At 45.0% G+C, this 26,396-nt stretch overlaps 2 protein-coding genes across 4 annotated transcripts in view; one reads left to right on the forward strand and one right to left on the reverse strand.

Moving 5' to 3' along the window:
* The window catches only part of LOC139263049 (slit homolog 3 protein-like), a 625,025-nt gene extending 600,374 nt beyond the window's left edge, over positions 1–24,651 (forward strand). For both annotated transcript variants that reach the window (XM_070878558.1, XM_070878557.1), the window contains 4 exons: positions 1,513–1,667; positions 7,839–8,124; positions 9,673–9,878; positions 20,380–24,651. In XM_070878558.1, coding sequence (XP_070734659.1) covers positions 1,513–1,667; positions 7,839–8,124; positions 9,673–9,878; positions 20,380–20,621 — 889 coding nt within the window. In that variant the 3' untranslated portion in view covers positions 20,622–24,651. The remainder of the gene's footprint in view (positions 1–1,512; positions 1,668–7,838; positions 8,125–9,672; positions 9,879–20,379) is intronic.
* LOC139263050 (uncharacterized) lies at positions 4,053–10,164 on the reverse strand. 2 transcript variants are annotated; one of them, XM_070878560.1, is made up of 3 exons: positions 10,067–10,164; positions 4,978–5,140; positions 4,053–4,843 (listed from the first exon to the last, which is right to left on the reverse strand). In XM_070878560.1, the coding sequence occupies exons 2-3, from the start codon at positions 5,042–5,044 to the stop codon at positions 4,095–4,097; spliced, it is 816 nt and encodes a 271-aa protein (XP_070734661.1). In that variant the 5' UTR covers positions 5,045–5,140; positions 10,067–10,164; the 3' UTR covers positions 4,053–4,094. The 2 variants fall into 2 exon arrangements, with proteins under 2 accessions (XP_070734661.1, XP_070734660.1); XM_070878559.1 differs by lacking the exon at positions 10,067–10,164 and having other exon boundaries at positions 4,978–5,190.
* Positions 24,652–26,396: the final 1,745 nt, after the last annotated feature.

A 26,396-nucleotide genomic window follows, 5' to 3' on the forward strand; every position in this document is an offset into this window, starting at 1 on the left:
AACATAGCTGCCACTTAGTGAAGGAGGAGCAGAAACATTCAGCGTGTCTCCCATTCCCCCATGTTACTCTGCCCAACAAGCACACAAAGAAAGAAAGAGTTTACATTTATACAACACCTTTCTCGACCTCAGGACATTACAAAGCACTTTAGAAATCACAGAAATTTATGGCACAGAAGGAGGCCATTAGGCCCATTGTGTCTGTGCCGGCCGAAAAAGAGCTATCCAGCCTAATCCAACTTTCCAGCTCTTTGTCCGTAGCCTTGTAGGTTACAGCACTTCAAGTGCATATCCAAGTACTTCTTAAATGCAACAAGGGTTATTGCCTCTATCACCCTTTCAGGCAGAGTTCCAGACCCCCACGACCCTCTGGGTGGAAACATTTATCCTTAACTCCCCTCTAATCCTTCTACCAATTTAAATCTATGCCCCCCCGGTTATTGACCTCTCTGCTAGGGGAAATAGGCCCTTCCTATCCACTCTATCTAGGCCTCACAATAATTTTATACACATTAATCAAGTCTCCCTCAACCTCCTCTGTTCCAAAGAAAATAAGCCCAGCCTATCCAATCTTCCCTCATAGCTAAAATTCTCCAGTCCTGGCAACATCTGTGGACATGCGCTCCAAGGTCTCTCTGTTCTTTTGCACTTCTCAGTATCCTACCATTTATTGTGTATTCCCTTACCTTGGGAATTAGAGCCAATGAAGTACTTTTGAAGTGTAACCACTGTTGTAGGAAACGCCAACTTATGCACAGCAAGTTCTGACAAATAGCAATGAGATAATGATCTAGGGCTCGAAATTGAAGAACTTACCGCGCACTGCCACCGACTTCCGCCCACATTCCTCTCGTTGAACAGCCCAGTGCCACTTTCGACATGGCCTGGAATGGGCGGGAGGGGAGAGCCACCGGGAAGCGCCCGCCAACATAAGCGGACGGCCGAGTCGCGCAACTGAGCTCCCGCCCGCCGAGCTGCAATATTGATGCGGGCGGGAGTCGGCAGCAGAACGGGGCTGGACCGCTGGCTGGAGGCTGGTCTGTCCCCGATGGTAGGTAAGAAGATGGTTTAAAAAAAAGTTAGTACACTTTTTGTAATGCTTTTTTTTTTACAGGACTTACCTGGATGGGGTCCCCTGAAGTTCTTCAGATGGTTTCTTAAAAAAAAATTGTTATGCTTCTGCTTTCCAGCTCTTCGACCTTCCATGGGCCCGACTCCAACCTCGGAGGCACTTGGGCGGCAAATGAGAGCTCCCACCGGCTGCCACCCAAATTGGCGGCATAAATCCCTCATTTGCCGCCTGCCAATCTTCGAGGGACCTCTCTGATGAAAACCCTGTCCGGGTTTCGGCGGTCCTTTGGGTGACATTTGGGCGGGTGGAGGCATTCATCAAATTCGGGCCCCTAATCTTCTGGTTTTAGTGATGTTTCTGGCCTATCTATCTCCTCACCAGCCACCCTGTAGATGTTTGTGTCTGGTGCTTCATTCTGTTTTTTTGCTTCCTGTGTTCAGTGTGGAGACAATCAATGATGGGCAGTTCCACACCATCGAGCTGATGATGATGAACCGATCGCTGAGTCTGGTGGTGGACAAGGGAACCCCCAGGAGTCTCGGGAAGCTGCACAAACAGCCAACTCTGAGCCTGAACTCCCCGCTGTATATTGGAGGTAGGTTTCATTGCCGTTTCCTCTGTCTCTATGGGGGCAAGTTTCGGCCTGAGTTGCTCCTATTTTTTTGGAGCAACTCGTTTAGAATGAAGCATCTTAGAAATTGCAATTCTCGGCATTTAGTTTGCACCAGTTCTAGTGAGTTGGAACAGTTTTATTGGAGAACAGATTTTTTTTTCAAAAGGGGGTGTGTCCAGCCACTTACGCCTGTTTTGCTAGTTTAGGCAGTGAAAACTTACTCCAAACTAACTTAGAATGCAGTAAGTGTAGATTTTTGTACGCTCAGAAAAACCTTGTCTACACTTACAAATCAGGCTTAGGTTACAAATCAGGCGTAGGGAACGAGAGATGACGGGGGAGGTGGCGGGCGGGAAGGGAAGTAATTGGATTTTACAAGCATTTAACAGTTTCACATCTACATATAAAGAGCCATCCTGAATAATAAGTGATAAATAAAGCAAATTTTAAAAACATTGAATTTTCCTACCTGTCTGAAGCAGCAGCAGCAGCAGCAGCCGTTCGGCCAGTGAACAGGGGCAGGAGGCGTCAGTGAGGCAGGCCACACACACACACAAATGTCGGCAGCAGCCTCTGAGCTGCGAAGTAACTTGCAGGCAGGCAGGCCGTTCGGCCAGTGAACAGGGGAGGCGTGCAAAGCACCGGGAGGGAGAGCCAGCCAGCCAGCAAGTTTAAAAGTTTAATTTGTAATTCAAGTATGGGTGCTGCATTATCAACACCACGGATTATGCAACGGTTCTCCATCAATTCACTGCATAGGAGAGAATTGATTAAAGCTCACCGCACCAGGAACATCATAGCCCGTAGGCTGATGGGTAGGAGACCTTACCTACATCGGCAATATCGAGCCAGGCTTTCGTACCTGGACATGAGTGAGGCTGATTGTGTCAAAAGGCTACGTTTCCACAGAGAAGTTGTCGTTGAGATCTGTGATATGCCGAGAGCAGATTTGCAGCCCAGAAGCAGAACGCCGACTGCCTTGTCTGTTGAAGTGAAGGTAACAGCTGCACTTGCCTTCTATGCCTCGGGATCGTGTCAAGCTACAACTGGAGATGTGTGCACCATCTCTCAATGTGCAATACATGCCTGCGTTTACCAGGTCACGGCTGCACTGTATGCATGGAGGAATGACTTCATCAAGTTCCCAATGATTGCACAAGCAATGCATGACAGGGCTGTGGGCTTCTCCAGGATTGCTGGCTTCCCAAAGGTACAAGGCTGCATTGATTGTACTCACATCGCCTTGCGAGCACCTGTGGAGGATTCCGAGCAGTACAGGAATATAAAAGGTTTCCACTCCATTAATGTACAACGCGTGTGTGACCACAAGCAGCGCATCATGTCAGTCGATGCGAGATACCCTGGCAGCACCCATGATGCATTCATCCTATGCAACAGCGTTATATCTGACACGTTTGAGCAGCAGGCAGAAGGGCAGAGCTGGCTACTGGGAGACAAAGGGTACGGCCTGGCCACCTGGCTCATGATGCCCCTATGCATAACACGGATGGAAGCTGACCACCAATACAACATGGCGCACATTGCGACGTGCAGCATCATAGAGAGGACCATTGGCATCTTGAAACAGTGTTTTTGATGCCTGGACCATTCCGGAGGCCACTTGCAATACTCTCCTCAGATTGTCGGTCACTTCACTATTGTGTGTTGCATGCTGCATAAATGAGGCAGCAGGAGCTGGTAGTGGAACCAAAAGGCCCACATGAGGGGCCAGTGCCTGATGATAGTAATTTGGAAGAGCAGGATGAGGATGATAACGACGATCAGAAAAGCATTCAAGTGCCTGATGCTGGAGCACGGAGGTTGGAGGAGGGCGGTCCATCGTGCTTCTTTAACGATTACTCGAGCCCTGCGCCAGCAGCTCATCCGTGAACGCTTCAATTACTGATGCCTGAGGGCTCTGTGACAACTGTTGCGCATGAACATATTTATTTTTTGAAGTTGTTCCTATGTTGTGTTGTGTTAATGGAACATGATTCAGTTTTAATGAAAAAATATTTTATTGAAAAGTTAACGTTGGTGTAATAAAATATTTGTTGTATCAAACTTTACTTTTTAATATGACCCTTTAAGATCACTTAAACACTTTAAGATCATTTATAAACTTGTAAAGTTACAAAAGTTACAAAACAATTTCAATGTGAAAAACTTACACTCTTAGAATCACTTAAACTTCAAGATCACTTTTTCGGTGCAAAATTAAATAAGTTACAAAATGTGAGAGCATTTACACTATAAGATCACTTAAAAACCCTAAGATCACTTAAGTTGTAAAGTTACAAAACAATTTCAATTTGAAAAACGTTCCTACAGTTACATCAAGAACAAGAACAAAAGCAGCAAAGAAAGGCTGCAACCATCTCTCATCCACATCTCGGTGAATGTTCACCTTCATGGGGGTGTCATTTGATTGGCCGGGCTGTGTGCCCTCATTGCAGCAGCTACCTCCATGAGGGCCTGTGCCATCACTTGTATGCCCTCCCTGACGGCCTGTGCCGTCGATTGCACTCCCTCCCTCATTTCCCATGTCATTACTGCTATTTCTCCTGTCAGTACCGTTACCTCTTCACCCATTGCACTGATGCTGCCCACGAGTGATCGGGTAAGGTCATTGGTCTTCACACCCAATGCCACAACCTGAGCCGCACCTGTTGCACGCTGAATCTCAGGAGAGCGTGTTTCCAATCTTCTTCTCCTCTGCCTGGGTCTGCCTCGCGGCACCACTCCACTGTGAGCCGCGGGCTGGGATGGTGGGGTCCTCGGTGTTCCAAACAGCAGCATGAGAGTGGGAGCCGTGGGCTGGGATGGTGCGGCGCTGGGTCTTGCATCCGGCACCACTCGAGTGTGAGCCATGGGCTGGGATGGTGGGTGAATGGGTGTAAACTGCTCCACTACATCAGCAGCACCACTGGGACCCGCAACGTCGGAATCAAAACCATGGAAGGTTGAGCCAGAACCTATGCAAGGGATTGAAACTCTGATGTCCGCCAATGTGGACTCATAAATATTAAGTTGGAAGGTCTCCCCTGAAGACATTTCAGTCATCGCCGGCTGCAGCCAACATTGGTCTGGATCGTCCGCATCTGATTCTTCTGGTTCTTGTTCTGGATCTTCAGGATTGGCATCATCATCATCATCTTCTGCAAAATATATCAGAACAGTCAAATGTTTAGCAGCAGAGGAGGGGGCAGGATGGGTGGCATGAGTATTCTCACACATAGCAGGCCAGGCAGCAGGCTGATTTGAAGGGCCACGATGCATTTTCAGGACTTACCCTCTTCCTCGTGTGTGGGCCCAGCTTGTGCTGTACTGATTGCTTTTCTCCATATATGACTCATCATAGCAGCGACCCTCTGTTCCAAGAGTGTCAGTGGATGCAGATTTGGTGGGCCTCCTCCTGTTCGAGTTCTTTCTCTTTTGTTGTGGGCCAATTTCTTCTGCAAAGATTAAAATATAACTTTTTACAGAGTGCGTCTTTCTGCAGGGTGGGACATACAGATAGTCACATTTACAATGATGATTCCATTGAAAAATGAAAATATTACTTACACTAACTACTTGACCAAGTTCGTGCCATTTCTTTTTACACTGGCTTCCAGATCTCCTGGTATGCACCACTGCGCAGTAATCTTCTGCAACTTGGTTCCAGCGTATCTTCATTTCTTTGGGTGGCACTTTTATGCGACCTCTGTTGCTGGTATCCAGCACCTGCCATCTCTGCTCAATGACGTTAACTAATGCAAGAAATTCTTTGTTCTTGGTGGACGTTGTTCCATTGCTGTATTCAATTGACACTCTGATTTTTCAAAACACACAGTCCTTATTTTGCATGCACCTATGCAGAACTTGTTCTGGAAGTTTAGCAGCAAAAAGCAACACTCACTGATTTCAGCAGGTGATTTCTTCAACATTGATGCTAAAAGCACTCCTTCAGGCACAAAAAAATCAGCAAAATTCACTCTCAAGCCTTTCCACAGCTCCACAAAACAAAACAGCAATTTTCATGATGTACCTTTAAAAATGGCCGAGTGCCAATGTTTATATCACCTGCACATGCACGCATGCTCCAGTGCGCATGCGCAGGGCTGCCGGCACGACGTCGGCTTCTACGACCTAGCCCCGCTCTCCCTGCAGGCAGAGAATCAGCGGAACGCTTTGGCCCTGCCCCCCGCACATATTTCCGCCGACCTGGAACGGAGCCAATTTCGACCGGAGAATCACACAGTAAGTTTTTGACGCACTTTTTAGCGGAGATAACAGGCGTGGCTCTCGGAGCTGCGTCATTCTAGGTGCAGCCTGAAACGTGCCCCCTATATCTCCTACAGCCACACGGGGTAACAGATGAGCACAGAGCTGCTAACAGGGATCGAAAAGGCTGCAGACACCCCACTATCCAGTCACCCACATGGACAATAATGAAAGACGTGCATTTATATAGCGTCTTTCAAGACCACCGGACGTCTCAAAGTGCTTTACAGCCAATGAAGTACTTATGGAGTGTAGTCACTACTGTTAATGAGGGAAACGTGGCAGCCAATTTGGGCACAACAAGCGCCCACAAACAGCAATGTGATAGTGACCAGATAATCTGTTTTTAGTATGTTGGCTCCTGCTCTTCTTCAAAATACTGCCATGGGATCTTTTACATCCACCTGAGAGAGCTGACGGGACCTCGGTTTAACGTCTCATCCAAAAGACAGCACTCCCTCAGCACAGTGCCAGCCTAGATTTATGTGGTCAAGTTCCTGGAGTGGGACTTGAACCCAAAAGCTTCTGACTCAGAGGCGAGTGTGCTACCCACTGAGCCACAGCTGACGATGGTAATTTACACAGGGTGGTAGAGGAAGGTACCCATGGTGGAACACCATCATCAAACACAACCACTCCTGTTAACCTTTGGCGTGCACAGCGCTGTGAGCAGCAGACTTCCCAACTTGGGCAACGCTAACACAGGCTTCACCCTTCACTGAACAAAGCCATGGGAGTTCTCTAATCCTGTCAGGGGATTAGAAACAGGCCTGGTTCTCAGCAGTTGCCAACTGACTTTTATACACAGGTCCTTTCTCTGTATTTCTTTGCTGTTTCTATATGTACGAGATTGAACGAGGTAGAATGAAGCCCATTCATTGCTCAGTGTGTTCTCATTTACTTCTGTTTAAAAAATGTTTAAAGCAAGGTCGCAATGTTTATAACTTCCTGTTTCTGATATTTCATCCTCTTCTCTCATTCTTTGCACACAACCTACAGCACAGAAACAACTGGTCTGTGATGGTGTTTCTTCCTTTGCATTACTCATTTTTCCCTGTTGCTTTGCTTTTTCTGGGTATTTTCCCCTTCAGTTTTCCTTCTTTACCATTCATGATCATAATGGAGGCGGTATTGCTCCGGGAAAGCAGCCAATCTTTTGCATGTAGCCATCCAGTTGTGCAGTGTAGAATAGCCTCTTCATATGTGGCCAAGCAGGACAAGGGCCCATTTTGCGTTCACATGAGTGTGCGTGGACTGTTTTGCACTCGTGCAAATGGCCACACCTTCCCACCTGCAGGATTTTGCTCGTTAGCCTTTTTTTACAGTTGTGCTTAAAAAGCCGGACTTTACCAGCCCCCTTTTCAAATAGCTCAATTATCGTCTGCCCTCCTCCAAACTCAGCTGTCTGCTTTAAGAAAGAATGAACTTGCATTTATATTATGCCTTTCATGACTTCAGGACATCCCAAAGTGCTTTACAGCCACGTTTGAAGTGTAGTCACTGTTGTAATGTAGGAAATGAGGTAATGACCAGATAATCTGTTTTTAATGATGATGGAATGAAGGATAAATATTGGCCAGGACATCGGGGAGAACACTCCTGCTCTTCTTTGAAATAGTCTACCTGAGAGGGCAGACAGGGCCTCGGTTTGACATCTCATCCAAGAGGCGGCACTTCCGACAGTGCAGCACTCCCTCAGCACTGCACTGGAGTGTCAGCCTGGATTGTGTACACAAGTCTCTGGAGTGGGGCTTGAACCCACAACCTGCTGACTCAGAGGCAACTGAGTCAAGTCGAACATCTAAACTAAGCCTTCTGGTTCAAAGAGTGGACGGATGGTGACTTCAGTTCTCCTTCTTTGATTGTGCCAATTGTTTGTCTTTAAAGGAATCCCCCCAGTTTCGGGGGTCGCGGGACTCCGCCAGGGACCCGAACGGAATCTCAATGGCTTCCACGGCTGCATTCATAACGTGCGAATCAACAACGAGCTGCAGGACTTCAAGAGCTTGCCACAGATGCCCCTTGGCGTCTCTCCAGGGTGCAGGTCGTGCAACATCTGCAAACACGGCGTGTGCCACTCGGTCGATCAGTCCAGTATTACGTGCGACTGCCATGCCGGCTACACAGGGCCTCTGTGTGACCAGGATATCAGCAACCTCTGCACCAATAACAAGTAAGTAACGGGTTTTATGGGCCCACCACAACCATGCAAAGAGATGAAATTTAACAAGTGGCTTGGGATACTAGCGTACAAACGCAATGGTTCGGATAAATTCCTCATTAAAATAATGAAGAAATGAATTTGTACACATGTTCCCCATGCCGTAACTTAAGGCAGCTTCAAGTTCCTTATCTCACTTTAGCTAGAAGCAAGTTTAAAAACAACTATGCAGGCCTACCAGTTGGCCAATAGATGGGGATGTTGTCCTCTGTATGTCAATTTTTTTTTGAACCAGCATGTTGACAGACAACATCGCCATCTGGTGTACGCACACTCCTGCTCCTTTAACTCACACAATCTACCAGGGAAAAGAGAGCCAACCTGCTCAATATTTCCTGACAGTTCCATTCTGGTAACATTCTTTTAAATCTTTTCTGCACTTTCTTCAATGCTTCAGTATATTTTTGTAGTATGGAGTCCAGAACTGCAGACAGTGCTCCATGGTCTAACAGATTAACATTGTCTCACTGCTTTTGTATTCCATTCCTCGACAATACAAAGCACTTTGCATTCTTTATGGCCTTATCAACTTGTGTTGCTACTTTAAGAGATTTGTTTCTCTCTATTCCCTGAACTATGTTCTCCTCCACCCCATTTCATTTCTTACCTTTTCAAGTAATAAGTGGCCTCCTTATTCCAGCTACCAAAATAAACCACCTCAGACTTCACCATATTGAATTTCATTTGCCATTTATCCACCCACTCTGAAAGCTTGTTTATATCTCCCTGTACTTTGCTGTAGTCATTATTAGCTATGCCCCCCCCCCCCCCCAATTTGGTACCATCTGCAAATTTTGACACTATTCCTCCAATTTCTGAGTCCAAATCATTTATGTTAATGGAGAACAGTAGTGGTTCCAGCACGGGTCTTTGCAAGGTACTACTTTACACTTTACACCAGTCTGAGAAACTTCATTTCTCTCCTACCCTCAGCTTTGTAGCCATCTTTCAATCCATTCTGCTAGCTAGTTCGAGATTCCACATGCCCTGATCTTTGTCATGAGTCTCTTATGTGGCATTTTATCAAAGGCCTTCTGAAAGTTCATGTATACCACATCCACTGCACTGCCCTTGTCCACTCTTTCTGTTATTTCATCAAAGAATTCAACAAGGCTGGTTAAACATGACCTACCTTTTAGGAAATCCTTGTTTTTTTTTTATGATATTCTTCTTCTCTAGATGTTTTGTTATCTGATCTGATAGCAAAGATTACAGTATATTTCCTACTGTTGACATTAAGCTAGGGCTGATGTTCACTGGGCTAGTTCTACTGTATCCCTCTTTTTGAAGTAATGAGTTACACCCTATACACCATGGTATGACCAGTTTATAATTGCGAATCCCCAATACACATGTTTTATGCCAGCAGAGTAACATTGAGGTTTCATCATTCCTCGATTAGATCAGGTTTAGAAAGGTGCGAGAATGCTGTCAGATATTTTTGCAGGGATCCTTGCTTTTCAGATCATAATTGGCATCTTCCATTGTGTCCTTTCCTAGGTGTGTTCACGGCACATGCATAGCATCTGACTCCACGTACCGCTGCATGTGCAAGGAAGGTTATGTCGGCAGGCTCTGTGACAAGGACCAGCTGATGGACAGCTGCCAGAATCTGAAGTGTGATCACGGCCGCTGTAAGATCTCTGGCCAGGGGGAGCCGTACTGCGAGTGTGACAACAATTTCACGGGAGAAACCTGCGAAACAGGTAAGTAAAGCAAATGTCCTCAAATCTTAAAGCTACTTGATGAATTGACCTGAACCCCACTTTATATTAATGGCAAGTTTTTATTGCTAACATTAGCAAAACAGCAGCAAACATACAGGCCCAGAAATTGCAGTCGAAGGCTTCCTGCGGGCAGATGCATCTGACTGAAATTGTTTGTACAAAAGTACCTGGTAGTCCCGGAGGAATGTAGAATTGCACTCCAAGGCCTAGCTGCGCAGTCCAGCGTAGGGGCCCATGTATTCCAGGAGTGTATGTGCAGCCTGAGATCACATGGGCCGGACCAACCAATGAAAATGGCATATCCCCATTCACAGTAATGGTGAGTTCCTTTGATCCCCAAAAACACAAAAACATTTTAAATAAAGAAAAATACTTCACATATGTAAAATTAATTGAAATTGAATTTAATTAAATGTTTTATCAAAAACGTATTTTTTTGAAAACATTTTTATGTGGGAGAAATTCGGTCATGGCTATGGGGTCCGAAATTCAGATACGCCAGAAAGCTGGCGCACCTATGAGTTTTTTCTTGGTTTTACTGCTGGGATCCATGAGGCGGCCGTATGATCGATTTTCAGGAGCCCCACCGGAAGTCGGTCATAGTGGGGGCGAGAGATCGACAGGAAGGCAGGCTGAGGTGAGGGGTTGAATTTGGGTCAGGACCAGGACTCCGCCACTGTCATTCAACAGTGGAGTGGTGGTGACATCACAGCGCATGTGCGTCACCACGCTCTCTCCCCTCCGTTAAAGTGGAGAGAATCAGTCCCCCTTTAGCCTTTGCCACCGGGCCACTAGGGAGAGTTTTGTCCGGGCCAGCGGCCTGGCACCCAATACAGGGTGTCAGACTGCCGGTTGGCAGCCCAGCCATACCCATGGGCACTATCATGCCAGCCGATTGGGAAGAAGGTCGGCAAAAATAAATACATGGCGGCCGCAGCAGTGGGCCCTCCCCTTGAAAGGCTGTCGCATTGCCGGGCCGCGCACTCCGGATAAGGTGGATCTCAAACCAGTGTTCTGATCTTAAATAAAGGCGATTACAAAGGTATGAAGACAGAGTTGGCTAAAGTGGACTGGGAAAATAGATTAAAGTGCAAGACTGTTTGTTAATAAACAGTGGGAGACATTTAAGGAGATATTTCATACTCTCAACAAAAATATATTCCAGAGAGATGGAAAGACTTTAAGAGAAGGGAGAACCATCCTTGGATAACTAAGGTAGTAAAGAATGGTATCAAATTGAAAACAATGGGATACAAAGTTGCCAAGATTAGTGGGAGGCTAGAGGATTGGGAATTTTTTTTAAACCAGCAAAGGAAACTAAAAAAATAATAAAGAGAGGGAAGATAGATTATGAGAGTAAACTAACAAGAAATATAAAAACAGATAGTAAGAGCTTCTACAGGTACATAAAAGGAACTGAGTAGCTAAAGTAAATATTGGTCCCTTAGAGAATGAGATAGAAACATAGAAACATAGAAAATAGGTGCGGGAGTAGGCCATTCGGCCCTTCTAGCCTGCACCACCATTCAATGAGTTCATGGCTGAACATTCAACTTCAGTACCCCATTCCTGCTTTCTCGCCATACCCCTTGATCCCCCTAGTAGTAAGGACCTCATCTAACTCCTTTTTGAATATATTTAGTGAATTGGCCTCAACAACTTTCTGTGGTAGAGAATTCCACAGGTTCACCACTCTCTGGGTGAAGAAGTTCCTCCGCATCTCGGTCCTAAATGGCTTACCCCTTATCCTTAGACTGTGACCTCTGGTTCTGGACTTCCCCAACATTGGGAACATTCTTCCTGCATCTAACCTGTCTAACCCCGTCAGAATTTTAAATGTTTCTATAAGGTCCCCTCTCATTCTTCTGAACTCCAGTGAATACAAGCCCAGTTGATCCAGTCTTTCTTGATAGGTCAGTCCCGCCATCCCGGGAATCAGTCTGGTGAATCTTCGCTGCACTCCCTCAATAGCAAGAATGTCCTTCCTCAGGTTAGGAGACCAAAACTGTACAAAATACTCCAGGTGTGGCCTCACCAATGCTCTGTACAACTGTAGCAACACCTCCCTGCCCCTGTACTCAAATCCCCTTGCTATGAAGGCCAACATGCCATTTGCTTTCTTAACCGCCTGCTGCACCTGCATGCCAACCTTCAATGACTGATGTACCATGACACCCAGGTCTCTTTGCACCTCCCCTTTTCCTAATCTGTCACCATTCAGATAATAGTCTGTCTCTCTGTTTTTACCACCAAAGTGGATAACCTCACATTTATCCACATTATACTTCATCTGCCATGCATTTGCCCACTCACCTAACCTATCCAAGTCGCTCTGCAGCCTCCCAGCATCCTCCTCGCAGCTCACACTGCCACCCAACTTAGTGTCGTCCGCAAATTTGGAGATACTACATTTAATCTCCTCATCTAAATCATTAATGTACAGTGTAAACAGCTGGGGCCCCAGCACAGAACCTTGCGGTACCCCACTAGTCACTGCCTGCCATTCTGAAAAGTACCCATTTACTCCTACTCTTTGCTTCCTGTCTGACAACCAGTTCTCAATCCATGTCAGTACACTACCCCCAATCCCATGTGCTCTAACTTTGCACATCAATCTCTTGTGTGGGACCTTGTCGAACCTTCTGAAAGTCCAAATATACCACATCAACTGGTTCTCCCTTGTCCACTCTACTGAAAACATCCTCAAAAAATTCCAGAAAATTTGTCAAGCATGATTTCCCTTTCACAAATCCATGCTGACTTGGACCTATCATGTCACCTCTTTCCAAATGCACTGCTATTGATTCCATCATTTTACCCACTACCGATGTCAGGCTGACCGGTCTATAATTCCCTGTTTTCTCTCTCCCTCCTTTTTTAAAAAGTGGGGTTACATTGGCTACCCTCCACTCTATAGGAACTGATCCAGAGTCAATGGAATGTTGGAAAATGACTGTCAATGCATCCACTATTTCCAAGGCCACCTCCTTAAGTACTCTGGGATGCAGTCCATCAGGCCCTGGGGATTTATCGGCCTTCAATCCCATCAATTTCCCTGCTAATAAGGATTTCCCTCAGTTCCTCCTCCTTACTAGACCCCCCGACCCCTTTTATAACCGGAAGGTTGTTTGTGTCCTCCTTCGTGAATACCGAACCAAAGTACTTGTTCAATTGGTCCGCCATTTCTTTGTTCCCCGTTATGACTTCCCCTGATTCTGACTGCAGGGGACCTACGTTTGTCTTTACTAACCTTTTTCTCTTTACATATCTATAGAAAGTTTTGCAATCCGTCTTAATGTTCCCTGCAAGCTTCTTCTCATACTCCATTTTCCCTGCCCTAATCAAACCCTTTGTCCTCCTCTGCTGAGTTCTAAATTTCTCCCAGTCCCCAGGTTCGCTGCTATTTCTGGCCAATTTGTATGCCACTTCCTTGGCTTTAATACTATCCCTGATTTCCCTTGATAGCCACGGTTGAGCCACCTTCCCTTTTTTATTTTTATGCCAGTCAGGAATGTACAATTGTTGTAGTTCATCCATGCGGTCTCTAAATGTCTGCCATTGCCCATCCACAGTCAACCCCTTAAGTATCATTCGTCAATCCATCCCAGCCAATTCACGCCTCATACCTTCAAAGTTAGCCTTCTTTAAGTTCTGGACCATGGTCTCTGAATTAACTGTTTCATTCTCCATCCCAATGCAGAATTCCACCATATTATGGTCACTCTTCCCCAAGGGGCCTCGCACAACGAGATTGCTAATTAATCCTCTCTCATTACACAACACCCAGTCTAAGATGGCCTCCCCCCTAGATGGTTCCTCGACATATTGGTCTAAAAAACCATCCCTTATGCACTCCAGGAAATCCTCCTCCACCGTATTGCTTCCAGTTTGGTTAGCCCAATCTATGTGCATATTAAAGTCACCCATTATAACTGCTGCACCTTTATTGCACGCACCCCTAATTTCCTGTTTGATGCCCTCCCCAACATCACTACTACTGTTTGGAGGTCTGTACACAACTCCCACTAACGTTTTTTGCCCTTTGGTGTTCTGCAGCTCTATCCATATAGATTCCACATCATCCAAGCTAATGTCCTTCCTAACTATTGCCTTAATCTCCTCCTTAACCAGCAATGCTACCCCACCTCCTTTTCCTTTTATTCTATCCTTCCTGAATGTTGAATACCCCTGGATGTTGAGTTCCCAGCCCTGATCATCCTGGAGCCACGTCTCCGTAATCCCAATCACATCATATTTGTTAACATCTATTTGCACAGTTAATTCATCCACCTTATTGCGGATACTCCTTGCATTAAGACACAAAGCCTTTAGGCTTGTTTTTTTAACACCCTCTGTCCTTTTAGAATTTTGCTATACAATGGCCCTTTTTGTTCTTTGCCTTGGGTTTCTCTGCCCTCCACTTTTCCTCATCTCCTTTCTGTCTTTTGCTTTTGCCTCCTTTTTGTTTCCCTCTATCTCCCTGCATTGGTTCCCATCCCCCTGCCATATTAGTTTAACTCCTCCCCAACAGCACTAGCAAACACTCCCCCGAGGACATTGGTTCTGATTCTGCCCAGGTGCAGACCGTCCGGATTGTACTGGTCCCACCTCCCCCAGAACCGGTTCCAATGCCCCAGGAATTTGAATCCCTCCCTGCTGCACCATTGCTCAAGCCACGTATTCATCTGAGCTATCCTGCGATTCCTACTCTGACTAGCACGTGGCACTGGTAGCAATCCCGAGATTACTACTTTTGAGGTCCTACTTTTTAATTTAGCTCCTAGCTCCTTAAATTCATTTCGTAGGACCTCATCCCTTTTTTTACTTATGTCGTTGGTACCAACGTGCACCACGACAACTGGCTGTTCTCCCTCCCTTTTTAGAATGTCCTGCACCCGCTCCGAGACATCCTTGACCCTTGCACCAGGGAGGCAACATACCATCCTGGAGTCTCGGTTGCGGCTGCAGAAACGCCTATCTATTCCCCTTACAATTGAATCCCCTATCACTATCGCTCGCCCACTCTTTTTCCTGCCCTCCTGTGCAACAGAGCCAGCCACGGTGCCATGAACTTGGCTGCTGCTGCCCTCTCCTGATGAGTCATCCCCCTCAACAGCACTCAAAGCAGTGTATCTGTTTTGCAGTGGGATGACCACAGGGGACCCCTGCACTACCTTCCTTGCACTACTCTTCCTGCTGGTCTTCCATTCCCTCGCTGGCTGTGGACCCTTTTCCTGCGGTAAGACCAACTCGCTCCACGTGCTACTCACGTCATTCTCAGCATCGTGGATGCTCCAGAGTGAATCCACCCTCAGCTCCAACTCCGCAACGCGGACCGTCAGGAACCGGAGGTGGATACACTTCCCGCACATGTAGTCGTCAGGGACACTGGTGTTGTCCCCGTGTTCCCACATGGTACAGGAGGAGCATATCACGTGACCGAGCTGTCCTGCCATGACTTAACCCTTAGATACACTTTAAATTGGCGACAACAATGTTAAAAGTTACTGACTAATAAAGAAAAAGAAAAACTACTCACCAGTCAGCTGCCAATCACTTACCACGTTGGCTGTGACGTCACCTTTTGATTTCTTTCTACTTCTTTTTTGCCTTTTTTGCCTTCTCTCTCAGCTGGAGCTGCACCGGTACACCTCTCTCGACTCCCGCCTCTCTCGACGCTTCCCGGACTGCTGAGCCTTTTATAGGCCGCTGCCTCTCTCGACTCCCGCCTCTCTCGACGGGGAATTAATAACGGGGAGCAGGGAAATGGCAAAGACTTTGAACAAATACTTTGTATTGGTGTTCACAGTAGAAGACACTAAAAACATCCCAATAATAGATAATCAAGGGGCTATCGGGAGGGAGGAACTTAAAACAATCACTATCACTGAACAATATGTACTTGGTAAAATAATGGGACTAAAGGTGGACAAGTCCCCTGGACCTGATGGCCTGCATCCTAGGGTCTTAAAAGAAGTAGCTGCAGACATAGTGGATGCATTGGTTGTAATCTACCAACATTCCGTGGATTCTGGGGCGGTCCCAGCGGATTGGAAAACTGCAATTGTAACGCCCCTATTTAAAAAAGGAAGCAGACAGAAAGCAGGAAACTATAGAGCAGTTTGCCTCACATCTGTCATTGGTAAAATGCTGGAGTCCATTATTAAGGAAGCAGTAGCATGACATTTGGAAAAGCATAATACAGTCAAGCAGATTCAGCATGATTTTATGAAAGGGAAATCATGTTTAACAAATTGACTGGAGTTCTTTGATGATATAACGAGCAGGGTGGATTAGGGGGAACTAGTGGGTGCAATATATTTGGATTTCCAGAAGGCGTTTGATAAGGTGTCACATAAAAGGTTACTGCACAAGATGAAAGTTCACAGGGATGGGGGTAATATATTAGCATGGATAGAGGATTGGCTAACTAACAGAAAACAGAGAGTCGGGATAAATGGGTCATTTTCCAGTTGGCAAACGATAACTAATGGGGTGCCACAGGGATCGGTGCTGGGGCCTCAACTTTTTACAATCTATATTAATGACTTGGATGAAGGGACCGAGTGTAATATAGCCAAGTTTGCTGATGATACAAAGATGGGTGGAAAAGCAAGTTGTGAGGAGGACACAAAAAATCTGCAAAGGGATATAGACAGGCTAATAAAAAGTAAATTATTATTTAAATAGAGAGAAATTACAAAATGCTGCAGTACAGAGGGGGTCCTTGTGCATGAAACACATAAAGTTAGTATTCAGGTACAGCAAGTAATCAAATAGAATGTTGGTCTTTATTGCAAGGGGGTGCAGTATAAAAGCAGGGAAATCCTGCTACAACTGTACAGGGTATTGGTGAGGTCACACCTAGAGTACTGTGTACAGTTTTGGTCTCCTTATTTAAAGAAGGATATACATGCATTGGAGGCAGTTCAGAGAAGGGGCTATCGGGAGGGAGGAACTATGATGATTCCTGAGATGAAGGGGTTGACTTATGAAGAAAGATTGAACAGGTTGGGCCTATACTCATTGGAATTTAGAAGAATGAGAGGTGGTCTTTTTGAAACATGTAAGATACTGAGGGGGCTCGACAAGGTACATGCAGCAAGGATGTTTCCCCTCGTGGGGAAATCTAGAACTAGGGGGTTTCAGAATAAGTGGTCGGCCATTTCAGAACTGAGATGAGGAGGAATTTCTTCTCTCAGAGGATCATAAACCTGTGGAATTCTCTGCCCCAGGGAGCTGTGGAGGCTGGGTCATTGAATATATTTAAGGTGGAGATGGACAGATTTTTGAGCGATAAGGGAGTGAAGGGTTATGGGGAGCGGGCAGGGAAGTGGAGCTGAGCCAAGATCAGATCAGCCATAATCTTATTAAATGGCGGAGCAGGCTGGAGGGGCCAAATAGCCTACTCCTGCTCCTATTTCTTATGTTCTTATGTTCTACCTGTCCTGCTATCTTCAGGGGTCTGTGTACATGCTGTCCAAGATCCCTTTGTTCTTTTACACTTCTCAGTATCTTACCTTTTATTGTGTATTCCTTTGTCTTGCTAGTTCGACCGAAATGCATTAGCTCACACTTGTCCGGATTGAATTCCATTTGCCAACTTTCTGTCCACCTGGCCAATCCATTAATATCTTCCTGCGGTCTACAGCTTTCTTCCTCACTGTCAACCACTCGACCAATTATGATAACATCTGCAAACTTCAGGAGTAATATGAGACAAAAACAAATTTGTGACCACAAATATGTATACCACAAAAAGTAAGGGACCTAGTACTGAGCCCTGTGGACCCCCACTGGAAACAGCCTTCCAGTCACAAAAATACCTGTTGATCATTACCCTTTTCTTCCTGCCACTGAGCCAATTTTGGATCCAACTTGCCACTTTCCCTTGGATCACATGGGATTTTACTTTTCTGACCAGTCTTGTCACGTGGAACCTTGTCAAAGTCCTGCTAAAATCTATGCCGATTACATCAAATACACTACTCTCATCGACCCTCCTCGTTACCTCCTCAAAAAACTCAATCAAGTTACTCAGACATGACCTTCCCTTAACAAATCCATGCTGACTTTGCTTGATTAATCCGTGTCTTTCTCAATGAAGATTTATCCTGTCCTTCAAAATTTTTTCCAATAATTTGCCCACCACCAAGGTTAGGCTAACTGACCTATAATTACTTGGACTATTGCTTTCTCCCCTTTTAAATAACAAAATACTACAAAGCCGTAACTTGACTGAATGGGCTATAAACTGGGTTGGTGATTAAAGAAAGCGGGTAATGGTAAATGGGTCTAATAATTGATGGGGCAATACTTAGGTACATTGCCTGAGCCCCACGAGCAGTGGGGAGCTTCAGTGAAGGGGAGTGCCAGTCCTGACACCCACTCCCCCTTTTGAGGATGATAGCCCATTGAGAGTACGGGGTCAGTGAATTCACATTGTGGTGTGTTGCCCAGTTCCTAATGGTCTTTTCCACCTTTGCTGACAGACATGCATTGTTCCACATGCTTTGCCTTGTATTTATTGATATAAAAATTCACCTGCCATTCATCTTTATTTGCCCAGATGTCTTTAGATGTATTTAAATAGAAAAATGTACAAGAATGATAACAGAATGGACAGGTTCTAACTATGAGGAAAGACTGAGCAGGCTGGGCTTTTTTCTTTGGGAAAGAGAAGGCTGACCTTTAATATTATGAAGGAGTTTGATAGGGTAGATGCAGAGATGATGTTTCCACTTGTGGGGGAATCCAAAACTACGGGTTATGTATAAGATAGTCACTAATAAATCCAATAAGGAATTCAAGAAAAACTTCTTTACCAAGGAGTAGTTAGAATGTGGAACTTGCATGGAGTAGTTGAGATGAATAGCATGGATGCATTTAAGGGGAGGATGGATAAGGACCTGAGAGAGAAAGGAAAAGAATATGCTGACAGCGTGAGATGAAGCAGAGTGGGAGAAGGCTCATGTGGAGCACAAACACTAGCATACATCTGTTGGACCAAATGGCCACTTTCTGTACTGTTAAATTCTATCTATTAAAGGTATCATTCTAAATGAGCGGTGTCCAAAGGTTGACTCTTACACCTGTGCAGTCAGGCCCATGGAGACCAGGGTTGTATCCAGGCTCATCATTCTTACTTCTTCATTCATCCTGCTTGAATCCCATTGGCTGGCAGGTTTGGTGAGGGCTGTGTGGTATATTTACTAATGTCTCATTAGTGGATAAATTCTAAACTCATATCAAGCTCAGTTAGCATCCACAATGTGAGATTGATACAAATTAATGGAAATGCAGATTTAAAGTTTAAATAATGCCGCAAGACTCTGTGACGTAAACCTAAGTGACCCTCCAAAGGCAAAAGGTTTGGAGAGTCCAGCTGCACTCCAGCAGAATCATAGTACAAGCTCACAGGGCAGGAATTCCAGCCACTCCAGACCCAGGTCCGTTTTCCTGTTGTAGTGCGATGCGGCCAACAGCCTCTCGGGCAGACAAAGAGGGTGAGGGTTATTTTTCCCCACAACTTTGGGTGTGGGGATTAAATTTAAATGCCGCCTTCACTGTGCTTAGCAACTCTTGCGTCCGTCATCGCTAAGGTGCAAAAAGCACACACCCGCCTATCTGTGGTCATTGGCGCCTGTTGTCAATTCTGGTGGAAGATGCCAGAACTCATGGCAGGGGTGCGGAGAGCCAACAGAGTGGCTATTGAAGAATTTCCAAGTTAGGCCAGGGAACTAATGTACCTCGAGCGGAAAATCCTGATCTTTGCTGCTCTGAAGCAACTATAACAACTCTTGAGCAGTGGAATCTTGCCGCAGTATTTGGTGTTTTGGTTCCATCACTAATGCAGGTGGGACAATGGTGGTTGTGAGCTGTACACCCAATGGGAAATGCCGTCATAACCGAAGCTGACTATAAAAAGTACGCAAACTTGAACAAACCGTCTGAATACTAAAACATGCAAACACTGACATACAGGAGAAAGCTCACTGATCCATCCAGCCTGTCCCAGACAACTGCAATGCCTTCACAATATATACGTTCCCCACCCCAAGACCCTGTGATCTCCTGGGAGGGGTGCAAAAACCAGATAAAACCCAGGCCATTTAGCAAATAGGAAATTGAAAAATTCCTCTCCAAACCCTTTGGGTGATTAAAACTAGTCCAGGAGATCACTTTGGCTCTGATGATGCTATGCAGTACCTACCCCTATGTAAGTGGTGATCTCCACCCCAGCCAGAAACAGATCCAGCTCCTGCTTAAGAATTCAGCGAAGCAGCGTTCACCGCACAAGCCGGCAGCGTGTTCCACAGGTCCACTATTTGGGAACGGAACTACCTCCTAACATCTAACCTAGCTCTTCCCTTTGCAGAACTTACGGTTATGGCCCCTGTTCTTCCCTAACCTACTTAGTTGAAGCAAACCGTCAACACAAACACAATACAGATGCGGACTTCTCTCTTTTGTTTCGCAGAGCTTCTTTGTCAAAAGGAAATGGTCCGGGATGTCTACCGCAAGCAGCAAGGCTATGCCTCGTGTCAGACCACGGTTAAAGTGCCCCGTCTGGAGTGCAAGGGGAGCTGCGGCAATGGGGAGTGCTGCGTGCCACTGCGTAGCAAGCGACGGAAATATGTCTTCCAGTGTACGGATGGCTCCTCGTTCGTGGAAGAGGTGGAGCGGGTTGTTGACTGCGGCTGCCGGAGTTGTTCCTCGTAGGGACCCGAAGCGGGAAGTGAAGGCTTAACAACAGCATGTGCCTGCGACAAGTGGTGGACGCTTTAACTCTCATAGTGGACCAAAAGAAATGGAAATATATTGTAAGATAACAAATAGAACCTATTTTTATTATTAAAAAAGGACTATTTTCTTCAGTTATTACTAAATATATCACAACGCCTGGGTATATATATCATACTGTGTTCTCTTTGCAAGAATTTTTTTTAACCATTTTATTAACCTAACAGCGGAATTCTGGGAAAGCTAGCCTGATTGGTTGTTGTGAAAGTGTTTGAAGGGCTTGTTATATTACTGTCCAACTGACTGGCAAAGGCTGCTCTGCTTTTCTGGCTTAGGAGGTTCTGAGCTTTTGAAGAAGTTGAAACATAGCAGCAGTCGAAAACATAAAGAGGAACATCGCCAAACACCAGTTGACTCTTTATTTTACTGCAGCCTCAAGTACCAGTGCTGGTCTCCGTGTTAAAGTACCAAATGGACTGATCCACTTTTGTGTTATTATCAATACAGTGTAATCAATCTCCAGATATCCAATAACACACTGTTAACCATAGTGTCAATGTAGAGTACACTGTAGATGCCCTATAACATGAACACAGTGTAGAGCGCATTGCAGATTGCCAAAAATAGACCAATAGCATTTGCAGTGTAAAATACAATCCAGATACCCAATTCCACACTAATAACGTGAATAGAGTGCAGAGCATATTAAAGATACTCAATACCATGTTGATACAGTGTGGAATCCATTTCTGATACCCAGTAGAAACATAGAAATTTACAGCACAGAAGGGGCCCATTTTGGCCCATCGTGTCAGCGCCGGCTGACAAAGAGCCACACGGCTCTTGATCAGCAGCCCTGAAGGTTACATATAGACCTATGAACAATGAACAATGGCGGAAAGGTAAAGAGCATCCGGCCCAACCAGTCCGCCCCTCACAACTGCGACACCCCTTGCACCGCAACATTCTACACACCACCCCAACCAGAGCCTGCGATCTCCTGGGAGAGGCAAAAACCAGATAAATTCCTCTCCAACCATTACTATTGATGCAGTGTAGTGTACAATGCAGCTATCCAGTACAAGATCTGTGAAGGCTTCTGGAGTTCCCAGTCAGAATGTTGGGTGCGGTATCTTACTTGTTCTCACAACACCAGAGTTTATGCTGGAAATCTCCAGGACCATATATTCAAAACAGGACTAAGCAGGAAATAAGGAACATAAGCACAAATAGGACTGTATTGGCAGCCTATAGGCTGCAGTTTGCACACTCCTGTATTAGGCTCTATCTCTGTACAAGCTCAAACACCACTTGAGAGATGTTTGCTAGTTCTCCCAATACTGTTTAATCATCAGCTTTTAATCTCTGACATGCATGATTAAATGTCTAGACCTGGAGGCTCCTGTCACAACTCAGATGGTCCTTAAGCAGATGGTAATGCTCTTTTATCCATTAGACGGTGTTACCAGACATTAGATCACACCATTAAAGACATGTATATAAAACTCTTATTCTGATAACTGTAAGGCACACACTACCAAAGGAGATTACACAATATCCACACAGAAATTGGGTTTGAGTTCTTCAACATTACACAATGAAGCAATGTAGAACTGGACAATACTTGTGATGTCTGAGGTATTTATTGATTTTCTGTCTGACATTGCCCTTTCCCCAAGGTGTCTAGTATCTAAAATGTCTCCCATATGCCAACCCCTCTTCCTATTATCTGCTCTTGAGAATTTGGGTATCTGACATTTAAGCTTTCAGGTGATGAAGATTTATTGTTACTCCATTACAATTTGGCTGTCTGAGCCAATGATGTAGAAAGCACTGAGCTTAAATATTTCAGGAGGAAGAGGTGCACTCTAGGAAGCACATTGAACAATGCAGTTTGATGCATGTAAACAGGAAGTGATGGATGACAAATAGGTGTTGAATGTTATTTTTTTTGAAGAGTTTGATAAGCAAATAAATGACCAGTTAGGTACAAGAAAGAAGGATTAAAGTGGGAAACATCTATTTTCTGTTTTCCCCTATATTATTCCCTCCTGTTTATACATAACCTTCCTCTAAATGGAAGAACAAACCAGTTGACTCCATTCTAGACTTCTCCCTGGTGTTGATTGCTATGGTGGTCTATGATGAGCCAACAGAGAGATCATTACTTTCAGGGCCCGAAGCTCTGTCAGTTGGTTATTACAACCCTCCTACTGCCGATTATTGCTCATGTGGAGTGCCATCGGTCACAGAGAGAGTTGGACGAGTGGAACTATGGATTTCTCCACTCCCCTCATAATAATGATAAAGAAATATAAGGGAGCAAGGAGATGTATTGACCTGACAGTCAGTTCAGTAGCTGCTGTACTTACCTCAGTGCCTTACATTTAGCCCATTAACTGCAGTATTTACCTAAGTGCCTAACCATTTTGTCTACTTTTGCTGCATTGACCTAAGTGCCTTACAGTCAATTGAATGTCTCATACATTATCCTGAGGGGCTTACAGTCAACCCAATGCCTTCTACATTAACCCAAAGGCCTTACAGTCAACCCAATGCCTTCTACATTAACCCAAAGGCCTTACAGTCAACCCAATGACTTCTACATTAACCCAAAGGCCTTACACTCAACCCAATGCCTTCTACATTAATCTGAGGGCCTTACAGTCAACCCAATGCCTTCATCATCATCATAGGCGGTCCCTTGAAATGAGGATGACTTGCTTCCACGCCAAAAAAAGGATGAGTTCATAGTTCACAGGTGTTTCAATGAAGGATCCGAACTACATCCTGAAGGGTGGAAAATGCTTGTGCATGAATTTTTTTAACATGGGGTGGCCATTGAACACCAGCCACCACACGGGCTTGACAGAGCTAGGTCTTGGTCCAGTGGCAAGGATTACCCAAGACAACTAGAGACCTGCTCTGCAGTGTGGGCTGCCCCTGGGCCCCTAGCCCTGAACTCTCGCCTCCCCTGGGCCTGATCACGTCCCTTCACAGTCTCGCAGCTCCTTCGCCCCCCCCACCCCCGACCTCGTTGCTCCTGCTGTATCTGCCCATGCTCCAATCACTGACCTGGATCTCGATGACGTCACTCTTCAGAGCCGTCGCCCTCCTGCACCAGCTCGCGCTGTACCTTGTAGTGGCAAGCCTCCACGCTGCCCATGACCATTGCTCGCCACTCCTTTTATGGTCCCGACCTGCTGCTGATACATTATACATGTATGGTCCCGACCTGCCTTATACATTAACTCAAGGGCCTTATATCGAATGCCTTATACGTTAACCTGAGTATCTTCACACAAAGCATTTAGAATACTCTGAGGGAGGTCTATGGGCCATGTTACACTTGTTCTGCATCATTGAAGGGTGCAGATGACAGCATACTACTCCCAGTAAACCCAATACCTATTGCATTAAACTGATTGCCAATTGGATTAGCAATGAATTCTTTACAAGCCAACCCAGTACGTGTAGCTGCTGGTCACAATTGGTGAAAAGAATCAAAGTTACATGACTAATGCACACCTTTCCATCACTTCCATAAGCAGTGAATATTGTCTTGTGGCTTACACACCAAAGGGAACTGAGGTGCGATTTGGCGCATTTCTTCATGGCAGCCAAACAGCAAGGTGTTTACAGGCTTCGTACAGAACAGCTTCCATTCTATACTTTAAATGGAAGTCTGGTTAAAATATAGTGCAAAAACATGAAAGCACAACTATATTGGATGGAAAAAAAATTCTTCCTGTTTCCTTTGACTGTGCCCACTGTATATTCTCTGTGTGCAGTGACATACAAAAGAAGCCTGCAGCAGCATAGGTACTGCAGAAAGTCTCACAGGAAGTCCTGGCTCCATCTCTCTCTCTCATAATGTATACAAGGAAATAAGCCTCTTACCAGTTTACAATTTACAGGTGCTTAACCCTTTGTTCTTTGTTTTACAAAAATATGTACATTTTTATGTTATATATTTTGTGAAATGCAACGTCTTGTACAAAACAATAAATGAAAGTGTTTGCACCAAACGAAATGGAAGAAAATCATTTTATTTCAGTTTAGTAAGAACATAAGAAATAGGAGCAGGAGTAGGTCATTTGGCCCCTCAAGCCAGCTCCACCATTCAATAAGATCATGGCTGATCTGATCCTGGATTCAGTTCCACCTCCCTGCCCGCTCCCCATAACCCTTCACTCCCTCATCACTCAAAAATCTATCTCCACCTTAAATATATTCAATGATCCAGCCTCCACAGCTCCCTGGGGCAGAGAATTCCATAGATTTACAACCCTCTGAGTGAAGAAATGCCTTCTCATCTTAGTTTTAAATGGGCGACCCCTTATTCTGAAACTGTGCCCCATAGTTCTAGATTCCCCCATGAGGGGAAACATCGTCTCTGCATCTACCTTGTTGAGCCCTCTCAGTATCGTATGTTTCAATAGGATCACCTCTCATTCTTCTAAACTCCAATGAGTATAGGCCCAACCTACTCAACTTTTCTTCGTTATCAACCCCTTCATCTCAGGAATCAACCTAATGAATCTTCTCTGAACTGCCTCCAATGCAAGTATACCCCTCCTTAAATGAGGAGACCAAAACTAAGCAGTACTCCGGGTGTAGCTTCACCTATACCCTGTACAGTTGTAGCAGGACTTCTCTGCTTTTATACTCCATCCCCCTTGCAATAAAGACCAACATTCCATTTGCCTTCCTGATTACTTGCTGTACCTGCATACTAACTTTTTGTGTTTCATGCACAAAGACCCCCAGGTCCCTCTGTACTACAGCATTTTGTAATTTCTCTCCATTTAAATAATAATTAGCTGCTTTATTTTTTTTGCCAAAGTGGATAACCTCACATTTTCCCACATTACTTACCCAGTCTATATCCCTTTGCAGATTTTTTGTGTCCTCCTCACAACTTTTTTTCCACCCATCTTTGTATCATCAACAAACTTGGCTACATTAAACTCGGTCCCTTCATCCAAATCATTAATATAGAATGTAAATAGTTGAGACCCCTGCACCGATCCCTGTGGCACCCCACTAGTTACTGTTTGCCAACCGGAAAATGACCCATTGATTCCGACTCTCTATTTTCTGCTAGTTAACCAATTCTTTATCCATGCTAATAAATTACCCCCAACCCCATGAACTTTAATCTTGTGCAGTAACCTTTTATGTGGCACCTTATAGAATGCCTTCTGGAAATCCAAATACACCACATCCACTGGTTCTCCCTTATCCACCCTGCTCGTTACATCCTCAAAAACTCCAGCAAATTTGTCAAACATGATTTCCCTTTCATAAAACCATGCTGACTCTGCTTGACTGTATTATGCTTTTCCAAATGTAACTTTAGGTCAACTTTAAACCAGAGAAATATAAAGTGTGCCTATAATCGGTACTGATTTAGTATTAAAGCTGTCCTCAGTCCCTATTAAGCCTATAATTTACCTGCGTTGAGCCAGTACTGGTTCAGTATTGATTCTGCATTAAGCCTTACTATACTTGCATTGATCCTGCACTGATTGTACTATTGTGCCTGCACTAATACTGCACAACACTGTAAAGCATTGACCCCATAAAAATTCAATATTGAATCTACATTCATTCAGTTATGAACTTGTATTAATTCAGCTTTGAGCCTGTACGGATTCAGCTTTGAGCTTGTAATGCGTCAGTTTTGAGACTGTGCTGATTCAATATTGAGTCTGTACTGACAACAGTAGTGAGCCTGTACTGACAGTGTTA

The sequence above is a fragment of the Pristiophorus japonicus genome, chromosome 4 (genome assembly GCF_044704955.1).
Source record: "Pristiophorus japonicus isolate sPriJap1 chromosome 4, sPriJap1.hap1, whole genome shotgun sequence".
NCBI lineage: Eukaryota > Metazoa > Chordata > Chondrichthyes > Pristiophoridae > Pristiophorus > Pristiophorus japonicus.